Source organism: Panthera pardus, unplaced genomic scaffold (assembly GCF_024362965.1).
Source record: "Panthera pardus isolate Hobbes unplaced genomic scaffold, ASM2436296v1 HiC_scaffold_2, whole genome shotgun sequence".
Taxonomy (NCBI): domain Eukaryota; kingdom Metazoa; phylum Chordata; class Mammalia; order Carnivora; family Felidae; genus Panthera; species Panthera pardus.
This window is the reverse complement of record NW_026526765.1, coordinates 52,353,478-52,379,323: the sequence shown is the minus strand read 5'-3', so window position 1 is coordinate 52,379,323 and position 25,846 is coordinate 52,353,478. Positions and strand designations below refer to the sequence as shown.

At 35.9% G+C, this 25,846-nt stretch overlaps 1 protein-coding gene across 4 annotated transcripts in view; it reads left to right on the top strand.

Annotated features, from left to right (window-relative positions):
* Positions 1-25,846, top strand: part of GABRB2 (gamma-aminobutyric acid type A receptor subunit beta2) — a 245,375-nt gene that overhangs the window by 105,742 nt on the left and 113,787 nt on the right. For all 4 annotated transcript variants that reach the window (XM_019450220.2, XM_019450223.2, XM_019450222.2 and 1 more), the window contains one exon: positions 16,387-16,469. In XM_019450220.2, coding sequence (XP_019305765.1) covers positions 16,387-16,469 — 83 coding nt within the window. The remainder of the gene's footprint in view (positions 1-16,386; positions 16,470-25,846) is intronic.

Genomic DNA, 25,846 nt, shown 5'->3' with positions numbered 1-25,846 from the left:
TTTTCCAAGAATGCTAATTCTGTGTCTTTGGAGTCACAATTATAAATCCAGGAGAATTCTGTTCTATTAAAAAGCTTATTTCCCCAACTCATCAGTTTTCTTAAAGATTTACAGTAACTTGGCTCATTTCCTTTAACTGTGAAAATTGGCTTTAACTCAAATTTTTCTATCTTATTATACATTATACAACTGTACATTTGTATACATTATAAAAGCAATTAATCTTAATAAAAATACTTTGTATAACTCATCCTTACATATTTCTGCTTTAACAATGTCGAATGCTTCACTGATCTAGATTATATGAATGGTAGAGCAGTTTTTTTTGGTAATTTAATTGGTTGTTAACATTGCTTAGTTTAAAATTACAGTGCCTAGGGAACTTGACTGTAAGTACTCACATCAGAACATCCTTTCCTAATTATTAAATTACTCATTCTGTCCTTGACTTTCTTAAATAAATGTTTGAAAACCGAGTTTTATGACATTATCACTCAAGTGGTATGATAGCATGCCACCAAGTTATACAGTTATGTGTTATTCTCCAGCAACCCTAGATGCTAGGCATCGTTATTTACATTTTAAAGACAAGCAAACTAACCTCCTCAAATGACATGACTAGGAAATGGTAAACACTGGTGTTTGTACTCAAGTCTGCATGACCAAATGACTCCCCAGGACATGTTCTTTCCTCTCTACTGCATTAATGCCAAGAAGAGAGAACCAGTACTCACACTTTTTAAAATTTTATTTTGACCTGTATCCATCTGCTACATTGTTTGTTTACTTTGAGACTAATGAGAAATAATCTAGAACTTAAAGACATATATTAATAGAATGGAGATTGCACTGAAACTTCAGAGATGGCCTGGCTTGGGGCATATGTCCACATGGTTCCATACTGACTAGAACAAAGCCTTAGCCCCAGTGTGTTGTAGTCAACTTTGGGTAAAATTATCATTGGTTCAGGTTCCAGTGGTACCTCTAACTCATTCTCTGTGTCAATTAGGATGAATCACTTAATGTCTCAGAGACTTGCTTTCTTCATTTATAATATTACAGATTGTATCTAGGTATGCCTCCTGTCAGCCCTCAGGACATGTTCAATTCATGAAGGTATTTTTTTGACCAACATAGTTCTTTAAAAAATTAGGACATCTCATTTTTAAATTTACAGTTTCTAATTATTTATTTAAAAATCTAAAGATTGGAAACATTGGCCCTTATTTTCCACATAGCAACAGTCAGCTAGAACTGAGAAATAGATACGTTGTTCAAACAAGGTATCTCTAGTTTACCCCAGTCCCCACCATTCCCAATTGTCTTATGTTGAGCCTGCTCCACATACTACAGAGGCCATAAGCTGGACCCTCTAGGTGTCTCAGTGTGTGACTAACTCATCAATCAGAATTAAGTGTCTCATAATTTTAACACTTTGGTTCATATCATATCATACTACATTCTGCAATTTTCAGTGGATAAAATATAAACTAAGTTGACTGGAACTTAAGGTCAACTACATCACCCAGCCTCCATCCAGAATCTCAGCAAATCTGGTTACCACACAAGATTCTCTATCCATTTTATCTGTATGTCCTGACTCAGCATGTGCTCACACCATGCCATGCTGACAAGAAAATCTTCCCAACTACATTCTATCTAGGGAAGTCTTATCTATTCTCCACCACCTAGCTGATATCTCATTTTCTCTGCAATGACTGATTCAGCTTCCAATCCTCTTCCTAATTGGAGATCTTATGATACAAATTATTCCTACTTAAGACATATACCTAATAATAATAAATAGAAAATAAATATAATCACTTTATATTCATAGCTAAAGTTTGTAGGATTGCTTATTCCATGCTAAACATTTTCTGTGTATTAAGTTTATACATCTCTAAGAGGTAAATGCCCTTATTGTTGGCATGCTATTATTGATGCTCAAAGAGGTTAAATAATTAGTTTTTTTAATGTTCATTTATTTTTGAGAGAGAGACAGAGCATGAGAGGGGGAGGGGCAGAAAGAGAAGGAGACACAGAATTCGAAGCAGGCTCCCAGCTAACAGCACAGAGCTGGACATGGAACCTGAACCCACGAATCCCGAGATCGTGACCTGAACTGAAGTTGGACGCTCAACCCACTGAGCCACCCAGGCACCCCGAAGAGGTTAAATAATCAATCAAAAGTTATAAAGCTAATATCCTCCTAGATCAGTTCCTTTCTGTATCTTGTATCTGGGCTTTGATTTTAAGGTCTTAAGGCTAAAGACCACATCATAATAGTTTTATAAAATATTTCCTCCAGGGGCACCTGGGTGGCTCAGTAGGTTAAGCATCTGACTTCGGCTCAGGTCACGATCTCACGGTCTGTGAGTTTGAGCCCCGCGTTGGGCTCTGTGCTGACAGCTTGGAGCCTGGAGCCTGCTTCGGATTCTGTGTCTCTCTCGCTCTCTCTGCCCCTCCCCCACTCATGCTCTGTCCCTCTCTTTCTCTCTGTCAAAAATAAATAAACACTAAAAAAATTTTAAAAAATATTTCCTCCAGTTCTTAGCAAGCACCATACAAAATGTAGACTCCCTATGGGTAGATTAATATTGATCAGGTATATTACAATTCAGGAGGTTAAAGTTTTCTCAAACTCATTGACCAAGTATGATAAATCTGCATATTTTCAATTTTTAAATTAATACATATATGACTCCAAGACCTTATACTCTCATTAACTCCCTAATGGTAGGTTAAGAATGAATAGACAGTTTTGTTGCATCGTGTTTCTCTCAGGGATGGTGGGCATTTGGCAATTATTACCCTATTCTTCCTGTCAAGAAAAGACAGTTGAATGTGCTTTGTGGTGGAGTTGGGGGTTGGGGAACACAAGAAGTCTATTGAGAAAGCAAATGTAAAATCACTTGTGTCTCAGTGATACAATACATCTTAATCACTTAAAAATAATTGCTCTAGAAATAATTACTCATTAGCAACACTGTAGTACTACACCACCACAAATGCCTTAACAAATGTGAACAGTGAGCATAAAAATTATAACCAACACATAATGTTTCATCCCAGTGCTGTAAGGATAGTCTTGAATGGTTTTGTTAATAATTACCTGACAGAAATATATCTTTCCCTAACCCTTGTTGTCATTAAGCACACATTGGAATACTTTAACGTTTATAGGCTGTATTATGACTCTTTAGTTATTTAATTACATTTAGCAAGTCCTGAAGTTACTGTCTGTTTTATTAAGCTAAAATCCATTACAAGCCAAATTAGCAAAGGTGTGCTGAGGCTGCAAAGGATTTGGACATTTGCTCTGGTTGCTGAAAATTAAAGATAGACGCTGCTTTAGTGAACCAGAAAGGACAGGCCGTCACTGAGATTCCCCTTGTGCCATGGGTAGCCTCCCCCCCCCCCTCCATCACCCTGACAGATGAGCCTATTCTTTACACATCCTCTTCAGAAAGGGAAATCTACCATCTACTCTAGGGAGCCATTTCATTATTTTACAGCCCTCATGATCAGCCAAGTCATCTTTCTATTTAACCTAAATCTTCCACGTCCTTCATGTTAGAATTTATGACCATAGCTACCCTTTGGTCCACAGCAGAAAATGTGAACAGCAGATCATCACTCCCTTGGGGCCTCTGTGTAAATAGAGGCTGTTAATATATTTATCAGTCTACTCTCTCTTCTCCAGCTGGAACAGCACAGCTCATCTAGCCATTTGCTAAGCAATTAATTTTAAGGTTTTAATACCCAGTAACATTTCACTGAATTATGAAGCCATTTTGGTAATTTTTTTTTCTAGAGAGAGGAACAGACAGAGATACAGAGAGATCAGCATGGCAAATTAGGCAAAATATATACAATGCAGCCATTCTTTAACTTAGTTGTCCATTCTCTCATTCTTCAGTTCTGTTTCTCTCCAGCTTTGACAAAGTGAAATTGTCCTTATTAAAACAGTGCTACATGTGTTTTCCCTTCAGATAGTTCCTAATATCAGTTTTCATTTTTCATCCCAGAATTGGATGTGTTTGTTTCCATTCTTGCCTTTTTGCAATGTGCCATATAATCTTCTGGTAATTTTTATTGTAGATGGTTATTTTTAATGTGTTTATGCTTTTTTTCTGGGCCTGTTCTGTTTTTTTGCAAGCCTTCTTTAAAATGGCCCCATTTTTAAAACTATGAACCACTTTATTCTGCTTTAACTCTTTATTAGTCAATTAAGCTTCTTACTAAAGCATGCCATCATTTGGGTACAAAGCAATATTTGTTTTTCCTCTTATATTTTCAAACAACCTTGCATTATAGATGTGTTTTTGTAGGAGTTTTTTCAAATACACTTCTTTTTCCCGACTTAGCATCTAAACTTTGTTTTAATCAGTCTCTAGTTGGATGGGGCTCTCTGAATTTCAGTGTTTAGTTACTATGACCCATATTCACCACTCTCCACACTCACTTCAGGACTTCATCCTAAGTAACTAAACACTTCTGGACAAATAAAGTGATTTCCCCAAGTGAAAAGAAAGTTAGCCTTACTTTCTTTTTGGTGAGATTCTCATGGTCATGTTTCCATAGAATATCTGAAGAAATAACTATCTAGAGTTCAAGAGGACCTTTTGCATTGTAGCAGTTCTTTGTATGTTGGTTCAAGATTGCACAGCAAGAGGCAGAATTAAGACCTGAGCCCAAGACTGTTCATCTTCAAGGCCTCTGTTTTTTTTATTTCTGTGCTCATGTGTATGAGAGTCTATCGATGTATATCATCAGTTTACCAAACATCGTCCTCACCACACCTCACTATTCCGTGTCATTCAGGGGTGAATGGCCTTGTACATGCATCTTTGTCCTCTTCTGTTTCCCTCAATAAATGCCCAAAAGTGAAACTACTGGCCAATGTGTAAAAGGTTCTGATAACTAAATTGCCCTTTATAAAGGTTGAATCAATTCATATTTTTATCAGCAATCATGAGAATCCCAGTTTATCCATATTCTCACCATTTATTACCTTAAAAATGACAATTTGCTAAATAAAAAATGGTAGCCCATTGTTTCCATAAAAAATTCTAGGTATGTCCTCAGTGCACACAACATGTCAATGTCAATTTGAGATGGATTTACAAATTGCTGTAAAATTTGAAACCGTGAAAGAGAAATATAATAAAACTTTATCTCATCTTAGGATGGAGAGTGATTGTCTAGACATAAAGCAATTTAAGAAACAAAAATAAAAATGATTTATAGCTTTGATGACAAAATGACATCAAAAACTCTAATGAATCACTAAGTAAAACAAACACTTCCTTGACAAAAACTGCAAAGTATATGAATTAAACAATTTACATTCAAAGAAATGGAAACTTCTATAGATGTAGAAAAACATTCTGGTAATCATAGCTTTTCAAAGATGGAATAGGTTCCTTTCAGAAAGAGCCAGTTCCAAATCACTGGAGAGGTTCAAGTAAGAACAATAATTATAGAGATCTCTTGAGAAGAATTCACTCATCAGTAAGGTATTTGTATATCTGTACATGATTTAATCATCCTGTCTACCTTGAGAATCCCTAAGCAAGTGATGATATTTCTGTCAATGTTTTAAATGCATAGGAAATTTATTGAAGTGCCTACTTTGAACACAGTTAGCATGCTGACCAACATTTCCAACCCATGGAATCTAAATATCCCAGGCGTTATCAGATGTTCTCAATACAGAACAAATGCCACTGCAAATAGAACAAGTGACTAGTTATGAATGGTCTTGGTGGAGACTAAAGCAGACGGGGAAAATTATCTTAATAACATTTTTTTCAGGAGAAAAAGCAGTATGCATTCATCACAAAAACAGTGAAACTACTGAAACTATAAGAAAATAAAAACCAAATACATTCCCAATGCTTATTTTAGTATACTTTTAGTCATTTAACTGTGAACCAATATACCTTTCCAAATAAATATGGAATTGCACTGCACTGCTTTCTAATATGTTTTTTCTCTGAAGAAGAATTAAGAGTTCTTTTATGTCCACACTCTTCTTAAAGTATTTTTATTGCATCAGTCACTAAATCAAAATGTATTTAATTATCTCTGTTAGTTAGGTATATAAAATATTTCCATTTCTTCCCAGTTTAAAGTTGTACTTAACATCTTTGTTTAACATCTTTGTATATAGTTTTGCATGATTTTGTTTTCACTTTAACTTCTTAAAGTGGAATTTCAGAAACAAAGCTTGCACATTTGGTGGGTTTTAATTAGTGTTGTCAAATTACCATCCAGAAAATTTGTACCAATTTACAGTTCTACCACCAGCATGAGATGGTGTGTTTCCTCCCAGAATGTGTAGTACTGGGAATATTATAATTTCTGTACATTTTTGTTTATGTGATAAGCAATAATAATCACGGCTTAATTTCTGTTTCTACAAACTTGTGGTTTCTAATGGTGTTAAGCATTTTCCCACACATTTGGTGCCTGTTTTATGTAAAAGACTTAACTCTGCTGCCATTTATTTGGAAATCTTTTACCATCAGAGTTTAGAATGGCAGAAAGGCCACAAACACTGCATTGTTGTAGATTTTGTTGGAGTTGGAAGGTACAAGGTGAGTTGCCAGTACATGACAGGAGCCAGCTTTGTGTAATTCATTTTTGTGTTTAAAACATAACAGTGACAGTAACAAAGCAGTAAAGCCTAGTTTACTGGTTAAGATTATCACAGTTGCAACCATGTGCAGCAGGGAAAATATGTTGTGAGGGCATGTTAGAGGCTGGATCTACCACGAAAAATGTTTCTCTGATTTTTTATAGGGTATGTCTTTTCCTCAGATGCTGAATGCTAGCTGCTCAAGCAAAGTGTGTGTGTGTGTGTGTGTGTGTGTGTGTGTGTGTGTGTGTGTGTGCGTGTGTGCGTGTTTAGCAATGGTGGGAAGGGAGAAAGTTTAAAGGCCATTTCAGGCCCTTGTGGGCACTTTGATGGCAATATTCCCTCTAGAACTTCCATGTCATTGGAACTTCCATGTCATTGGGCCTGAATCCTGCACTGATGTTTTTCTGTCCAGTCGTGCTTCTTCTCCCTTTCTTTCATAGCTGATGATGCCCGATGAGCATCCTGCAGGATCTACTTTTGGAAAACCCAACTTCAGATAGACCCTGAATCTACTAGGGAGACAGAAAATAATGAAGAAGCAAATGTACACACAGGATAATTTCTGATAATGACAAGTATAATGAAAGGAAATGGGATATGACAGTGACCAGTGGGGAGGAGACTTAGGGGTGCATAAGCTAGGTGGAGGGAGAAGGCTTCTTAGAGGGCTGGGAGGAACTGAGACTTCAGTCATAGAAGGAGGAAGTTCATTTAAGGTAGAGGGAAACTTCATCCCTTCATGCCTAAAATTCCAGGGCAGAGGACCCAGGAATGGAATACTCCTAATTATTTTGACAGTCTGATTCAAAAAACCTCAGATTTTAAATACATTTCTACAATATATTTTATCAGTCAAGGGCCCAATAGGAAACAGATGGCATACTGAAAATGGGATAGTTTGAGGACAATGTATTATAAGGTCAGTTTACAAAGAAATAGAACAGTACTTCCTCCCTCCCAGGGATAGGATCAGCATGTTGCCATTTGGTCCCTAGTGTGCCACACTTGAAGGGGGAGAACAAGGCATGGTTGCGGGAACCTGGACACAAGTTCTACAGGAGCTGAGCCTAGAAAACAGTTGCCCTGGTCTCACTCTCCTCCCTTCCCTTACCTCCTGATCTCCTCCCCATTGGCCAACTCCAACCTGAAGCTAGAGAATCAGGGAGACAGTTTTTGAAGTCCCAACATTCTAGTCTATAAGGCCACAGAACATTGTGATTGAGGGTGGAGGGTAGAGCTGGAAAGGCAAAGACCCAGGTGAGGTTGTAACCTCAGTCTGTCACTGGTGAGCTATAAATCAGCATCTGTGAGCCATGTATTTTGTTAAAATAGATAAACAAATAAATGGCTAGAATAAAATTGATTAATTTATTCTGAAATGTTATGATTCTAATGTGTTAAAATCAAAATTAAATATTTTAAATATATTTTAATAAATGCAACAAAATGTTTCTGGCATACCTAAACACTGTTTAAAATTTCGAAAACAAACAAACATAATCACTATTGAAATCATCAAAGTCCCAGCTATATGTCTTTCTAGTTGGTAAGCAGCTCTGGATCAACTAAATCACTTATAGTGATCTGAAGTCAAATTTCAGTTGTTAGGTTATGAGTCAAAAAATAGAATGATTGCTTTTTTCAGGGACTCAGATTTCCTTTAAAACATAACTTAGAGAAGTCAGCATATTCTCATTCCTGATATAAGTGCATGATTTGCAGATGAGACCATCAGGAATATAATGTGGGAAATCTTAGTAAATAAGGGAATGACTGGCCACCTGGGTGGCTCGGTCAGTTGAGCATCTGACTTCGGCTCAGGTCATGATCTAGATGTTTGCGAATTTGAGGCCCGCATTGGGCTCCCTGCTGCCCGCTTCAGAACTGTCCCCCCCCTCTCTCTGCCCCTTCCCTGCGCTCTCTCTCTCTCTCTCTCTCTCTCTCAAAAATAAATAAATCTTTAAGGAACTGACTGCAGAAGAAAAAAGGCTCAGACTGTATGTCCATATTGACTAATATTTTTGATTGAGTAGGATTTATATACTCACAAAATGAAATTTTGTTAGATACTGCTGTTTGGATTATACAGGCAATGTTATTTAAGGAAATGTCTTTGATACTAGCACCCGGATTTGTAGCAGAAACCTGTGTAGCCCTTAAACGGTCAGAGTATCTTTATGGAGGATAAAATTCCAGAAAAGCAAAGAGTCACAGAAGGCCAAACAGCTGCAGAAGAGTACAAATAGCTCTAATCTGAAATGCACGATTTATCAAATGGGAACATGATTGCTAGCAATCTTACTTTTTTTGGTGATTACAAACTTGAGCATACTGGCACATGTGACTCTATATGAGGACTTGTAAAGAGCTTTTAAAAACAATTATGCATGAGTGTTGGAGATTTTAATTTAAGCAGAAGGACTCTGTGGAGGTAAATCAAGAGCGCAGGCTGGAAGAAAAATGCTGAGGGAGACCTTCAATCAGGGGAGAATATTAAGTGGGACTCCTTGGGGAGAGGCCTGTATTTGCTTGTCTGGGGTAGGCTAATCTACATAATTGACTAAAACAGAATGAACAGCTGTGAAATACAGCATTTGAATGTGTGGGTAAAACACAATTACAAAATATACAGGGTCACAGAACATGTAATGTATTTTCATAGGATTATAGAATTTCCAAGCTCATTTGGGATTTCAGAAATCGGTCAGTTCTCCAGAGAAGCTAAATGACTTTATCAAGGTCAACTAGCTGGTTAGTTACAGCATAGCAGTTAAGTATGTGGGCTCTGGAGTCAGACATCCTAAATTTAAATCCCAACTCCACCCCTCATTCTGTGACTATTAGAGAAAAACACTCATTAAATGAGATGATACATTTAAGCAACACTAGATGATGTCTAGAACTCAGTAAGTGATCAGTTAATAGGTATGTTTATTACTTGCAAGAATGCCAAAGTGGGTCATCTAAGGCTCTACAAAATGCACAAGCATATCACAAGAGGGATATATGTGAGAAGTTAGCTTCCCAACTAAAATGACTGTGAGACACAAAATAGTATTCAGTTTTCTTAGAGAGAGAGAGGCAAAAATTTTTCAAGTACCTTATGGAGAAGTGACTCAGATGAGCTCCTCAGAATTTTTCAAAATTTCAGTTTGTACTCTAATGCTTGATTTTGGTTTATTGATCTTCCCCCATTCCCACCTGAAGTTTTTAGTTTGTTTTACAGCTAGAAATATATATATCAATATATTTTTTGATAATTGACTGTTTTTACATCCTAATTTTTCTCTAGTAATGATGCCCACTCATACTATAGGATCCTATTATCCTTTGTAATTAGAGTAAGTTGTGCTTTTAAGTAAATGTGCATTTTGAACAAAGTAAAAACATGCTGTGGATTAGAATGACATGCTTTGAATATAGTTGGGGATAAGGCATCTGATTTTCTTTAAAAAACATACATATATATTGAAAAGAATAATTTTGTATGCATGAAATGATTGGATAGTTATCTAGATAAAGAAATCAAACAAAGTAGAAGTCCAGTGTCACTTTCTTGTCATCTCTGGTTGAAATCCTAACAAATTTCTGACTTGTCAAGGCACATGTTTGAGCATATATTCTAGTGCCAGAAGTCTGTTGTGAAGACTGTTGAAAGGACCAAAGCATGTCACATTAATTATGATTCTGAGTTATCTCCTATTGGCTGAGAGGCAAAGGCATCTATTATTACTTAATAACTATCTTTGATTATTTTTAATCTTGGAATGATACGGTACCATCACTAAATCTCAGGTAATGACACTATAAAATATTTGTTGTGGCTTTGCTGCAAAATGCTGGCATAGCTGTTGTATTTCTTGATTTTATAGATGCCTTTAGTGAGTGTTTTAGGCTATGTTACATATGTAGTTTTCTTGCACTATGTCAGTATTTTATGACACAAGTAATTTTTGGTTGACAAGACCCAGCGGCTAAGGAACAAAAAGTTTCTCCAAAGATCTTTAGCCCAGTCAGAATATTGGCATTCCCCAAAGGTGGCTTTCATTGCGTAATAATATTCAGCCTAAAGAAGTCACATTTTCAACTTGTAACTGTAGAAAATTTGTGACAGGTAAAAGAGGCACATTCTGAATGCATCATTGACTATTTCCTGTGATTGAAGACAACACTATATATATTTCACAGTGGACTTAAAATTTAATCAGCATACCTACATAATGAGTTACTAGCTTCACTTCAAAGACTAGTGCTAGTGTTAAGTAATTTAAGGCCCATTAAGGATGTTTATCAGGATTCAGAGTGGAATGTTCATGAAAACCTCATTAAGTATATTTGTTGTATTGATTGTTCCTAGAGAAACTTAGCAATGCTATAAATCATCAGTTCCAAAGAAAAGATTTTGGTGTTGATCATTGAGCTTTTCTAAATAAATTCCTTTCTGAGTAGCTTCTATAATTCTATGATTTTAGAATTTTTACATAAATTGAATGAGCTACTTAATATAGAGAATTGCATCAAAATCTCAGTTTGAGAATACTTATGACCATGGATTTTTTTCTTCTCTTTGTTTATTATTATTATTACTATTTAATCTTGGCTTAGTGATATATACCAGGGACCTGGCAAAGTGCTTGAAATACAAATAAGACAAAAACAGATGTAGTTTCTGATATTATAAAACACATGGAAAAGATGCAGATTTGTTAACACATGTCTGTACTTTGTATTCAAATCTATTAGAGTTTTATATACATATATAGAATGATTTTTTGCATATTTTTGTGTTTGGATGCTATTCATGTCATATTTTATAGCTCTACTTTGATTTTTTTAATGTTTATTTATTTGAGAGAGAGAGAGAGAGAGAGAGAGAGAGAGAGAGGCAGAAAGAGAGGGAAAGAGAAAATCCCAAGCAGGCTCTGCACCTTTAGCACAGAGCCCAACGTGGGGCTCAATCTCATGAACCCGTGAGATCATGACCTGAGCTGAAATCAAGAGTCAGATGCTTAACTGACTGAGTCACCCAGGCACCCCACTCTGCTTTTCTTTTAATATAAGTGCTTGCGTATTCTACATTTCTTCTGTATACAAACATATACATATACATATTTCCAAATATTAACCATTGGTCAAATGAGTTATCACTGTATTTGCTCATTAGCATGTGGTAATAACAAGAGTTACAGAACATTTTATGAGTTACAGATCTCTTCTTACCTTTATCATCTTATAACAAATCAGGTTGGCAAGTTTTTAATTTCAGATTTTCAGAAGCAACCAAGTATTATAGGATCTAAGTGATTCATCCTAGTTCACTCATTCTGGTCTATATGAACAGGATTCAAAATGGATTATTTTGTCTACAGAGTTTCTGCTTTAAGCCAATAGGAGACACAGATGCCTTGGAAACATTGACTGGAAAATAGTTATATATATATTTTTTGTGAAGTATAGCATTAAAAGAGTAAAACACAGGTGTAAATATAAATGTTGATGTAAGAAAAACACTTTCATCTTTTTTTTTTTTAAATTTGGGTAGAAACTCATTTCTTCTGCAATAGCATTAGTCAATTTATTTTTCTTGTTCACAGCACTAATGTTTACAGCACTAGTTCACAGATGTTAGTTGCCATGAATATGTATCAGCAGAAAGTGTGAACCACAGCCTATATAGTAGCTATTGCAAACTTCACCTCACTTACACTGTTGAGCATCTGTCTATGGCTCTCACTTTTTTTTTTTTATCATATGTGTGCCCTTGTACCTTTAATGGCCTTTGTGTTCATTCTATCAGATGAAGTTAATTTTCTCTTGTTTCTCAAGATGGAGATTATTTATGCTATTTTACAGAAGTAACATGGGAGTTTTGGTATGCCCATCATGTACCTAATTTTATTTTCTTTGAAAATTTATCTTCTATTCTGCTAATCCTCTGGCGGTTTTCTGGGTTATTTAGGCAGGTGTAGGTGGAATCTAAGTAATCAGCAAGACGCGCGGTGAGCCCAGCGTCCTCCTATGCCACCATCTTCCCCTAAATGTCCATCAACTGATGAATGGATAAAGAAATTGTGGTTTATATACACAATGGAATACTACGTGGCAATGAGAAAGAATGAAATATGGCCTTTTGTGGCAACGTGGATGGAACTGGAGAGTGTGATGCTAAGTGAAATAAGCCATACAGAGAAAGACAGATACCATATGGTTTCACTTTTATGTGGATCCTGAGAAACTTAACAGCAACCCATGGGGGAGGGGAAGGAAAAAAAAAAGAGGTTAGAGTGGGAGAGAGCCAAAGCATAAGAGACTGTTAAAAACTGAGAACAAACTGAGGGTTGATGGGGGGTGGGAGGGAGGGGAGGGTGGGTGATGGGTATTGAGGAGGGCACATTTTGGGATGAGCACTGGGTGTTGTATGGAAACCAATTTGACAATAAACTTCATATATTGAAAAAAAAATTATCTTCTACATAATACAAGCTTCTGTATTCAATTCAGGTTATAGCTGCAATTCAGGTTGTAGCTACATGTGAAATTCAGGTTAGTAGCTACAATGTGTTAGTAACAATTCAGGTTGTAGCTACATGTGAAACAAAGACACAGAGAGGAAGGAAGGAAGGAAGGAAGGAAGGAAGGAAGGAAGGAAGGAAGGAAGGAAGGAAGGAAACAAACAAGGGAGGAAGGAAGGAAGAAGAGAAGGAAGGAAGAAAATCAGTAGGCCAGTGAGAAATTCAGCCATGTATTGCATAGCCAAAATAAATTGTCATTTTTAGGCCCTGAGCAAATTATTAACTGTGAATGTTAATTTTTATATACTTTTAGAATTTATAAAATGTAAGTATTTGGTAAGGCCCAGGGAAAGCCGAAACAATCAGTTTGATGATAAGATAAACTCTAGTACTCTTTATGCAATGTTAATTAAATGGATTAAAATGTATTTACTGTTAAAAATATAAGACAAACCCCTAAAACTTAAAAGACATGTTTTAAGTTAAAAAAAAAGAGGAGAAATAAATAATGCAGTAAGATAATCCTCCAAATAAAAGATTTATAATCAGCAAAACCAACTGTTTGCCTCTTTATAATTCATGTTTTTATTTATCCAACAGATGTTTATTGATTGCCTTACAATAAATCTGTGCCTTATAACAAAACCCGTGCCCCTAAACAGCTTACATTTTATTGAGAGAAATAGTAAAGAAAGAAATAAAGGAAGAAAAAAGAAAGAAAAGAAAGAAGGGAAGGAAGGAAGGAAGGAAGGAAGGAAGGAAGGAAGGAAGGAAGGAAGGAAGGAAGGGAGAAAAAGTTTTTTCCTCTTAATCCCTTTCACCCATTCCCCTAGCCCCCTCCCCTTTGGCCATCACCAGTTCTCTATATTTATGAGTCTGTTTCTCCTTTTGTTGTTGTTTGTTTGTTCATTTGTTTTGTTTATTATATTCCACATGTAAGTGAAATCAAATGGCATTTCTCGTTCTGTGTGTGGTTTATTTCACTTACCATGATATCTGCTAGGTCCATCCATGTTGTTGTGAATGATAATATTTCATTCTTTTCTTATGGCTGAGTAATTGTTAAATCACTATGCTATATACCTGAAACTAATTTAATATTATATGTCAACTGTACTTCATTAAAAATCTTAAAAAGTAAGATAAATAAGCAAGATAATTTCAGATTATGATACTTGCCTAAAGGAAATAAACAGATAAGATGGAACATTAGTTAAGGCAACCACTTTGGATGGGCTGCTTGGGAAAGGCCTCTTAGAGGAGGTGACTTTTGAGGTGAAGGATCATAAAAGAGGGCCTTGTGAAGTTCAGAGAGACACATATTCTAGGCAGAAAGAACAAATGTGAAGACTGGAAGATAGTGAGAAAGGACTTGGTATGAGATAATATTGAGATTTTAGGAAGAGGCAGATTATTTAGAGCACAGTAGGACACAGTCAAAATTTTGGATCTTTTTGGAAGAACTACTAAAATGAAGCAGAGGAATGATAAAATCTAATCTATGTTTTTAAAAGATCTGACTGCTGTGTGGATAATGGATGGTAGGGAGGCAAATGGAGAGGCCAGGAGACCTATCTACAATAATTATATGAGGTGAGGCAACAGGGCCATAGATTTTGAGGGAGACAATGGAGATGGAAAGGAGCTGAGGCAGAGTAGCTAACTCTTGGCGAAGGAAAGGAAGGAATCAGGGATGAACATCAGCCCTAGGATACTCAACTTCCTGCTAAAAAGAAAAAAGTTAACAGAGCACAAACCTTAATGAAGCAGTAACCAAACTAAAGAGGTATAAACTACTTACACTTAGTCACATATTTCCATCCTACAACTAAGGAGTGGGACTCTCACACCTAACTGAGGAATTTCATAGACTCAGTCTACCTAGATTACTTGCAAACTGTGCCCAACCTTTTAATGAAAAATATCTAACTAGAAACTGTTTATCCCAAGCTGGGGCTGTATCTTATTTTTCTATTCTTAACTCATAGTAAAGTGCCCTTCAGAGTAGAGTGAGCCCAAGTGGTCAAATTCAATATCAATTTCTTGTTAGTTTTTCTTTTTCTAGCAGATTTAAAGGACACACTATATGTAGGTACTCTTCTATATTCTGTATACAAATTATTCTTATAGAAATCCTGTTAGGTAACTATTATTGTTGTTAATAATATCCCCTTCTCATAGATAAAGAAACTAAGGTTGGTTAAAGGATATTAACCATCTTGATGTCAATCAGCAAGACAGAATTAGAATTTATACCTATGTCTGTTGTTTTCTAAAACTTGTGTTTTTTCATGACATTATGCTACCTTATTGATCAGAAAATACATGTTAACAAATCATTTAGAACTGTATGATTTTTGACTCCTTTTAGTAGATCTTCAATAAGAGATTAGTGAAAAATAATGACAGAGTGGCGCCTGGGTGGCTCAGTTGGTTGAGTGCCCGCCTCTTAATTTCGGCTCACGTCATGATCCCAGACCTCTTTCTCTTTCTCTCTCTCTCTCTCTTCCCAGCTTGGGCTCTCTCTCTCTCTCTCTCATTCTAAAAAAAGGATGATGATAGAGAAATATAAAGGCATTAAAAGGACATGTTCACATCTTCCTGATAAAAGAATAAAGGTACCAGGTGTTCTAAATAAGTAAATCTGCCAATCCATGAGAGGACATTCTCTTAACAGGTCATGAGAATATCATATTACTCAGCACAGAGCAAATCAGGTGATACATGAAAGGCTGATACTGTATTGTATTAAAGCACTTGATAAGTACTATACAATGTATATAAATGTCAAAAATGATGCATCAAATCCAAGATTTAATTAACATTAGATTAGAGAGAGGAGGAAACAAATGTGAGTGGAAGAGGAATTATCTATGTTGGTATTCTTAATCACCTATAATGCTTAGAAAAATAAAGAGCCCTGGGACCATCCCTCCCTGCCCCAAGACATTCTGGAGCATGGAAACTGCCTATTTAACAAATGCTCCATAGGTAATGGACCACACTTTGGGAAAATACTGATTTTGTCCATTTTTTTTTTAATACATCAGCCCAAGGCTCATAAAGGAAAATGGTTATCTGAACTTGTGGCACCCTTTTTCGTTAGAACTTTGGCTTAAGTCAGTCTCCTAGAGGCCCAATTCTGTCCTCTTTGATACTTGGATTTAATTTTTCCAGTTCCAGCCATGGGCCAGCTAACAGCATGTATCATTGCTATTTGTCTTCTAGAATCACAACCACAGCTGCCTGCATGATGGACCTAAGGCGGTACCCACTGGATGAACAAAACTGCACCTTGGAAATTGAAAGCTGTAAGTTTTTCTAAGAATGCAGCTAGACTGAACTCTGCTTTGAGGTTACTCTGGTTCATATCCAGACCACAGGTCCCGCAAAAGTACTGCTACTACAGTAAATCTGGTGGAGAGAGACGGAGTCAGTATCTTTCCTCAGTGATGCTGCCACCCTCTTAGTCCCATCTCTAAATCCCTGGGAGAGATGTATAGGCAAGATGTAATTGAGCAATAAAAGAAAGATGCTAAGACCCTGGAAGAAGACCAAGGGCTATTCTAGGCATTTAAAGTATGGAATTGGTGCATACAGCTGCAACAAGCTTGGAAAAATAGGTGGTAATGGCAGAGAGACACAGGAAATCCCAATTGTCTTTGCCTCTCAGAGAGGTTATGTCTTTGCAATTGAAAAATAAATGTGGCCTCTGGACCAGTTAAAATATTCACAGAATGTGGATTGGTGGAATATTTTTTGTTTCAAGGGACTACTTTCACTGTCTAAAATTTAGTTTACATTCCTGCTAGAGGCCATATCATGAGCAAGATTGGTGTCTGTGTCTGTGTTTATTTTCTTTCCTGTGCTGACTTGTTTTGCAGTGTTGTTGCTTTTCTGGGCCACGGTTTCTTGATGATTCAATCATCTACCCTGTTGGGTGGGTGAAAACATTGATTTCATGACCCCTCTCCATTTTAGAGGTCATTTGAGATGGAAGAGGATTCGAATCTCTTTTCTTTGTCAGTTCTTTGCAATGTTTTCATGCCTCATCCCACCAAACAATTGGAAGCTGATGATTTTATATCCAGCATTCTAGATAATGAGTAACTTGACTGCTGTGTGGATGGGATACTCTCAGCTGTTGTGAGAAAACTCTAGCTGTGGCAAAGCAGTGCAACTCGAAGTCACTGCTCTGAGTGGAAATACAAGCCTTTATGGAACACAGCTTGTATTTGGCCTGTTAAAAAAGAATAGCTTCCAGAGATTATTGAATTTACATACATTTTTTTGAGGAACTTGACTTCATACTTGTGCTCTCAAATCATCATTATTTTCACTTTTGATCTTTGCAATAAAGAAATATTTAATGAAATTGGTCTATAAGATTTTGATAATTATTTTTATGTAAATATTTTGGGATAACTTTGCACTTTATTAACTTATTATAGAATTAAAGTGCAGATTGTTCTTCGAAGTCCAAATTCTTTAGTTGTTTCCAATTGTTTATATAAGGATTTAAAAAAAAATTAGGTTGCCGTGTGCTAACAGTGAGGTTTTGGGAAGAGAATTTTTTGTGGTGAAATTTGAGTGGACTTTTAAATAATTAGAATTGTACACATGGTTGAAGCACTTGTACTCATGTTATTTCATTTGAGCTCTTCATAACCCTCCAAGGTAAGTAAACAAGTCCCTTTTATTTTAAAGAACTGATGCCTAAGGACACAGCCAACATCCAGGTGTTTAATGTAATTAAATTATAATTCTGACAAGGATTTTTTTTAAATTAATGTGACAATTCTTCAGACTTTTAGAAAGTTTAAGTTTTAATAAAGGGGCTTTTACATTTCTCATTTCAATTCACAGTTACCCTATTAAATGGAGTAGAATAGATTTTTTCCACAGCCTTACTGAGATATAATTGATGTATAACATTGTGTAAGTTTAAGATGTATGAGGCAATGATTTGATAGATGTATATGTTGTAAGATGATTACCATAATAATATTAGTTAACAAATCCATTACCTCAGTGACATTGTGTGTGTGTGTTGAGGACTGAGCTACTCTTTTAGCAACTTGCAAGTGTACAATACAGAATTGTTAACTATAGTCACCATCCTGTAGATTAGCTGCCTAAATATTACTCATATTTTAACTCATCTTTGTAAACCTTTAACCATCTTTGATCATCTTCCAAAAACCCTCACCCCTGACAACCACCAAGTTACTCTCTCTTTCTATGACTTCAGTATTTATTTTTGGATACCACATATAAGTAGGATCATACAGTATTGGTCTTTGTCTTATTTCACTTAGTGTAATTCCCTCAAGTTTTATCTATGTTATTGGAAATGACAGGATTTTCTTTTGATCACTATAGCTTTGCAGTATAGTTTGAAATGAGGAAGTGTGATGCCTCTAGTTTTGTTATTCCTGTTCAAGAGTTCTTTAGCTATTCAAGGTCTTTTGTGGATCCATATAGATTTTAGTATTATTTGTTGTTCTATGTCTGTAAAAATGTATTGGAATTTAAATAGGAAATGCACTAAATCTATAGGTGGCTTTGGGTAATAGAGACATTTTAATAACATCAACTCTGATCTGTGAAGATGAGATGTCTTTCCATTTATTTATGTCTTCAGTTTCTTTCATCAATGTCTTATACTTTTCATTGTACAGATCTTTCACTTCCTTGGTTAAATTTATTCCTAAGTATTTCATTGTTTTTGATGATATTGTAAATGGGATTGCTTTCTTTATTTTGTTTTTAGAGTTCATTGTTAGTATATAGAAATGCAACTGATTTTTGTATGTTTATTTTGTATCATGAAACTTTACTGAATTTATTAGTTCTATTTTTGGGAGGGAGGCAGTCTTTAGGGTTTTCTATATATAAGATCATGTCATTTGCAAACATGTAATTTTACTTCTTCTTTACCAATTTGGATATCTTTTATTTCTTTTCTTGCCTGATTTTTCTGGCTAGGACTTTCAGTACTACGCTGAAGAAAATCATTGTTGTATGAATGATAATGAAATATGTTATATTAATAATATATATGATATTCTGCCATTATTGGTAGGTAGTTAACTAATTAAGCTTATTAAAATGAATTTATGATCCTAGACTTTTAACAATTAGCTCTGAAGTTGATGCCTGACATTCAACCTTATTTATCCGTTTCTTTCTTCTAAGCAAACTTTAGGCATTCGTTTATTCTCCTTTTCCCTCTCCCTCACCCTCTCTTCTCCCTCTTTGCCTCTACCTCCCTTCTCCTTACTTTTCTTCTCTCCCTCCTTCCCCTCCTGACTGTCCTTCTTCCCTACCTCTCTCAAATGCAAATGACCTCAATAGTGGCATTACTAAATCATTATTACCTTGTCTCTATGCCAGCAATTCATATATTGGTTTAATGGCAGAGAAAATAATATAACTTGATTCTGAGTGAGGGAATATTAGGATTGAGTTTATTGCAAGGCCATTTAATATGTCCCATCCAGAAATGAAAAATAATGCAAAGAGAGCAAGGGGAGTATTATGTGTCTTTGAAATGGGAATAGTTAGGGGACTAATCTCTTATACTCTGAGCCAGATTAGTTGCCCAATACCAGTGTCAGCTACATGGCCTTTCTCCCCTCCTCATGAGGGCAAGATTGTCTTACATACTCTTTAACCCCCATTTCCCAGGTTCCCCACTTGGGGCATGTGAACCACTTGTCTGGAAGGGAATGTGGAATTCTGTCAACTAGATACATTGACAGGCTGTTCACATTGCTAAAAACCCAAAGGTTTCTCTCTCTCTTTTTTTTTTTTTTCTCATTTGTTAGTGTGCTTTTATCTCAGCCTGTCTCTGGGTGAGTTGGACTAGGCAGCCTCAGTAAATCAGAGAATAAGATTAACACTCTCATTCCCAATGTTGTTGGTTTTTCAGTTAGTCTCAGCCTCAGTGCGATCTACAGTAAATTAGAGAGTCTAGAACTTTCCTAGAAGCTCTATCATAGATAACTTCACAGGACTATGCCAAGTGTTCACTGAGATAGCCAGTCAGGCTTATCCTTTTAGGACCTAAAAAAAAAAAAAAAAAAAAAAAAAAAATCCTACCTCTGCCCTTGTAGCAGCATCAGAAACCAGTTCTTGCTGTCCTCTCACAGTCACTGATTACATACATTATATGGGAAAGTCAACCCGCTTATCTGAGCCTCAGTTTCCCATAGATAAGAAGGGAATAATAATTACCACAACAAATTGTTATGAGGATTAAAGTAACTAATAACGATTAAAAAAATACTGCACTTTGCTTGGTACATAGTAGACATCGAATAAATAATAACTGGTGATGATGATGATGATGATGATGATTATATACCAATTTTATTATATTTAAAGATTCCTGTAGTGCTGGAGATTTGACCTAAATATGAGATCTAGTAGATCCAGGCAAGGAGAGATTGAAAACACAGCATTGTCCTTCTCAACTTTTACTTTTACATTCTAAGTAAGTCTCATTATTTGTAGGGCTGTCTACTTCCTCATAGTATGTCTCAGCCAGCTGTGCCTACAGTATAAAATGCAAATTAATTTCTTTTACTTCTGTCAATGGGAAAAGAATGAATAGTTAGCTTCAAAATCCAAAGAGGGAGATTTCAAAGCTCTTTGACATCTATCTGTACTTAGATGGAATGAAAGTACAATCCATTTTAAAATGTAATCCATTTGTGGTTTTGCCAACCTTTTACACTGGCCAGAGGAGACAGCCTCACCCACTGATCATCTAAAGTCTGTGCACTCAATGTAGCAAAATGTGCCCATAAGTGTGTGTGTGTTGGCACAGGCTTCTTTTTTTCCTACAGATATTCACCATGCTTCAGGAAAGCAGGAAATAGAAATGTGTCTGTTGTTGTTGTATTGATTTCCAATTTGGATATTTTGTAAAACAACTTGCTGTCAGATTATTGGTGGAATTAAGGCTCCATTTTCTTTTCAACAACTTTATTTGGAATAATCTTTATTAAAGAGGGCAGTATAGATTGATATACTTAAGCAGACTAAGGTACTGAATCCATGTTTACTATGGCACAGGTTAATATATTTTGGATATAGCTTATGCTGTGTACTGCTCAATATTTTTGGAAATATACATACAGGGTTTTTAAGAACTTAGTGGAAAAGATAATGCATAGTGTTCTTCCACTCCTAAAGTGAAAATTGATGGCATCTTAGAGTATGTCACTAATACTCTAAGTATACCACTTAGTATACCACTCTGTGATAATCAGAGTGGTATCACAGTATGTATTGTGGATCAGGGGACATTTATTTATTTTTTATTTTTTATGAGAGAGAGAGAGGGCGCAAGTGAGCAAGGGACAGAGAGAGTGGGGGAGAGAGAATCCCACACAGGCTCGGCACTGTCAGCACAGAGCCCTAAGCGGGGTTTGAGCTCACCTGAAATGGGACTCAAATTGGAACCATGAGATCATGACCTGAGCCGAAGTTGTACGCTTAATGACTGAGCCACCCAGGCACCCAAGAGGATTTATTGAGTACGGTAACTATCTGGCATTGATTTCTCAAGTTAACTAAACAGGTCACTTAGCTTTTTCAAGCTATGGTTTCTCATCTCTACAATATTGCAATACCTTATAGGTAATGAGATAAGACAGAGATCTTTGTGCCATGCTTGGTGCTGATCTTTCCATAGGTAGCAGCTGTTATCATTATTCCATCGTTATTATCATTACCAATTTCACCTGGATTATTGTGCTCACTTAGAGTCACAGCATTTTCAAGGGATATTTAGCAGTCAGAATTATCAAAATGTGAATGATACATAAAGTATGGAGTATGAAGAACCAGTAGAAGAAATGAGTGGGAGGAGGGATGTATCCTAGGAATGAGAAACCTAGGGAGAGAGTGGCAGTATTTGAATGGGATAGTTGTTTTCAAAAAATTGTAGTATTTCCTCTTAAGAGAGCAGACCATGTCCTCTCTGGGGGCAAAACTAGACTAATGGTAAAAGATGCCAAAAGGCACTTTTGGACTGAAATATTTTAAAAAAAGAAAAGTTCATAACAGTTACAGCTGGTGAAAATCCAGCAGGTCGTTCAATGCTATAAGACCATTTTCTGGGGAAAAGAGGATTCTTGCATTGGGCAAGTGATGGGATGATATGATTTCTGAGGAGCTCTGGGTTGATGGTTACTTGGTACCAGCAAAAATAGGAAGGACTTTAGTTAAAGGACAGTTAGGCAAGCGCTGGTTTCTGTGAAGATGCTGATCCCATATGTATATACATCTGGAAGCAATGTTATTTATGAAAAGATGAAAATCACACCCTGGCTATGATTTTAAGTAGATGGTGTGTGTGTTTTGCTGATGGTCTGTTGTTATTTAGCTAGCATCTTTCTTTTCTCAGATTTTCCTCACAGGAATATCTCTTACCATTGTGTGTGTGAGGAGAAACACTCAGACCCCCATATTTTCCTGCCTTTCTAAATAATTTTGGACCCCCTTGAGGGTTTTTAAATATATATATTTAGTTATATTTATAATTAGTTATAATTATTTACCTAGAGAAAATCAAAGAGAACTGCAAATGCTCCATAGTGTCACTGCATACAAACTTAATCTGCATCGCTGTTCTATTTTGGTATTTTCTTGACTTGTATCTACTGGCTTGGAAGTGGGGAGTTTTTCTTCCCCTCCTTGATGTGTGAGATACTTTGCTTCAATGTGATCTCCATTGAACCATCTTTGTTGAACAATTATTATTCTTATTCTCTTGTGACAGTAAATAAGTACCAGGATGTGTGTTTAGAAACACTGGCACCTGATGCAGATAGTACTTGTGATTTGGGGTATTTGGACTTTAGAGCTTCTGTCCTTACAATTTGTCCATTATGAGAAAGTGAAGAAGTGACTTAGATATAAAGGGTGCATCTTGATATGGAGTATGAAAAATGAAAATATTGAACTCTTTCCATCTAAAGCTTTTTTCCCCTGGAGTAAAGAGAAATCTTATTTTTTATTCACATTTTTTAAATTTTCTCTTTCTGTAGTCTATTTTCTCCTTCTGGGATTCCTACAAATAGATATTGGGTGTCTCACATCTATCTACCATGGCTCTGAAATACAATTTGTAGATTTTTATCTTGCAGATTACTAATATTTATTTTATTCTAAAGAAATTATTATTAGTATTCTATTTTGGCCATCCTGTTTTCAATTTCTAAGAACTGTCTTATTCTTTGATAGCTCATTTTCCGTAGTCACTTGTTTTCTTATGGAATGTTCTCTTTAGTTTACAGATATCATTTAAAATTATTTTACAAGTTTTCTTCTCTCTTCATTGTTTGATATCCTTTTGTGATGGTATATGTTTATTTATTATGGTCTTTCTTTTTTTATGCTATTGATTTTCCTTGTAAGTCAGCTAATCTTGGTAATCAGTTCATATTTGTAAACAAAGGGCTAGTTTGGCCAAGGAGTTACTGATACAGATTTTCTGAACTGATGTGGGTTTCCGTAGCACTTTTACATGACTGTTTTCATAGTCAGATTCTTCCCTGAATAAGGAGAGTGGGGACAGGAAGAAAACAGGGCTTGATGACCAGGCAGCCTTCCTCTTTAGAAGAGTAGGCTAAGACCTTTCACAGATAACCAAGGCTTATCTGAGGTTTAAGTACCTTAGATTATTTCACCCTTTCATTTCTGGAAGGATGTGATAGAACAACTTATCCTTTTATTCCCCTCCATCTGTAGCAGTACCCAGGGCTATCTGGCACTCTGTTCTGATTCTCTCTTCAGCCCAATATGTAAACTAGGAACCCAGACAGCCCCACTTTGTTTAAGGAGGCTTCTTCCCGCATTGTCTAGGGGCAGTCACCACAGCCAGATATAAGAGAATAAGAAGTCTGGTGGTTGCATGGTGGCTCCTGCTCTGTGAACTTGCTGAGTCTGCAAATTCTGTAGTGCATAGGTTCTCAACTTTGCTGCACATCAGATCCCCTGGGGAGTTTTTAAAAATCCCAATGAACAAGCCACACCACAGACCTATTGAATCAGTCATTTTAAAAGCTCCGTAGGTGATAACAGTGAACAAAGTTGGGAAAGAGTCCTCTCGGGCATAGTTTTCACTCTTGAATGAGCATGAGAATGTCCTGGACAGTTTGCTAAACACAGATTGCTGGGTCCTATCCCTGGGATTTCTAACTTAATGGGTCTGGAATGAGGCTCAAGAATTTTCATTTTTCGCATTTGTTGGTCCTGTTAATGCTGCAGGTGTAAAAACCACACTTCTCTGACTTTAGTGGGAAAATCAGCTCTCTCCGTTGCACTTCCCTGTGCAAAACTTGTTTCCTTATTTGTTTTTTTCTATCTACATAACCTCATCTACATTCTAACTTTTGTACTTTTGTGATTTTCCAAAATTATTTGCCCACTGATGTAATGATACCTGCCTATTTTATAGTGCTATTATGGATTTTTACTGTTCTTTCTTTTTACACTTATTTCTATGAGACTTGAATAAGGTGGGAAAGGTAAATATACTGTCTTAGAGTGGAATTCTCCTTTTTCATACACATATGCAATTTTTAACTACATAAACAATTTTCAACCTCATTTTAAAAATTTAATAGCATATCACAAATATTTTATGAAATATTCTCTTCTCATTTCTTATGTATATCTAGTATTCTACATGTGGATGAATCATAATTTATTTAATGGGTTCCCTATTATACATCATAAAATGACTACTATTTTGCTCTTTTTAATAATGTAATTTGTGCATGATTGAAGCTATCGTTAAACACAATCAAGATTACATATCTATGTGTGTGTATATATATATATACACACACACACATATATATATATACATACATATATATAAGGTTACGTGTGTGTGTGTGTGTGTGTGGTGTATGGCTCTTCTGTACAATGTAATATGTAATGTTAAATTTAAATTAGTTATTTAAAAAAACACTACAAATTCAGTTCTTCAGTCTAACTAGGCATATTTCATGTGCTCAGTAGCCACATGTAACTAGTATCTGCCATATTGGACAGTGTAAGTATATAGAACATTTTCATCATCTCAGAAAAGGCTGAGTAACACAAATATATGAGGCAAATTCATAGAAGTTGAATAAGTATATCATAGAAAAAATAAAATTTAAAGTCTTTGGGTATGATTTTACATATATCCTGATTTCAAAAATACCATAATATAAAAGGAAGCCAAAGGGCATTAGAATTGAAGTATAGTTATTTTCTTAATTGCAAAATAAACCATTATTTTATTGTTCCTAAGCGGGCAAACCAAAAGGAAGCATAATTCATAGTGTTATCAAATTAGTATCTCCCCTCTCACAGATGAAAATCTGCCTGCCATATTCATTTCCTGCAAGGCACCATTGGGCTCTCTCTGACATGGTGTTCAGAGCAAAGCAGTTTATGAAGTGTGTATGTATATCTTAGTAAACACTAGCCTAACAGGTAGGATGTGGATAAACTATATTATCCTGGCAGTGATCAAGATTGCCACATGAATTCACAGGAACCTTTGGAATCTAGAGTTCTAGGTAGAGAGAATTTGGGGAGATATATTTTAGCAGTAGACTCAGTCCCTTACCAGATTTTTGCCCTGTGTATATCAGGGTAAATACTGTGCCAAACCAAG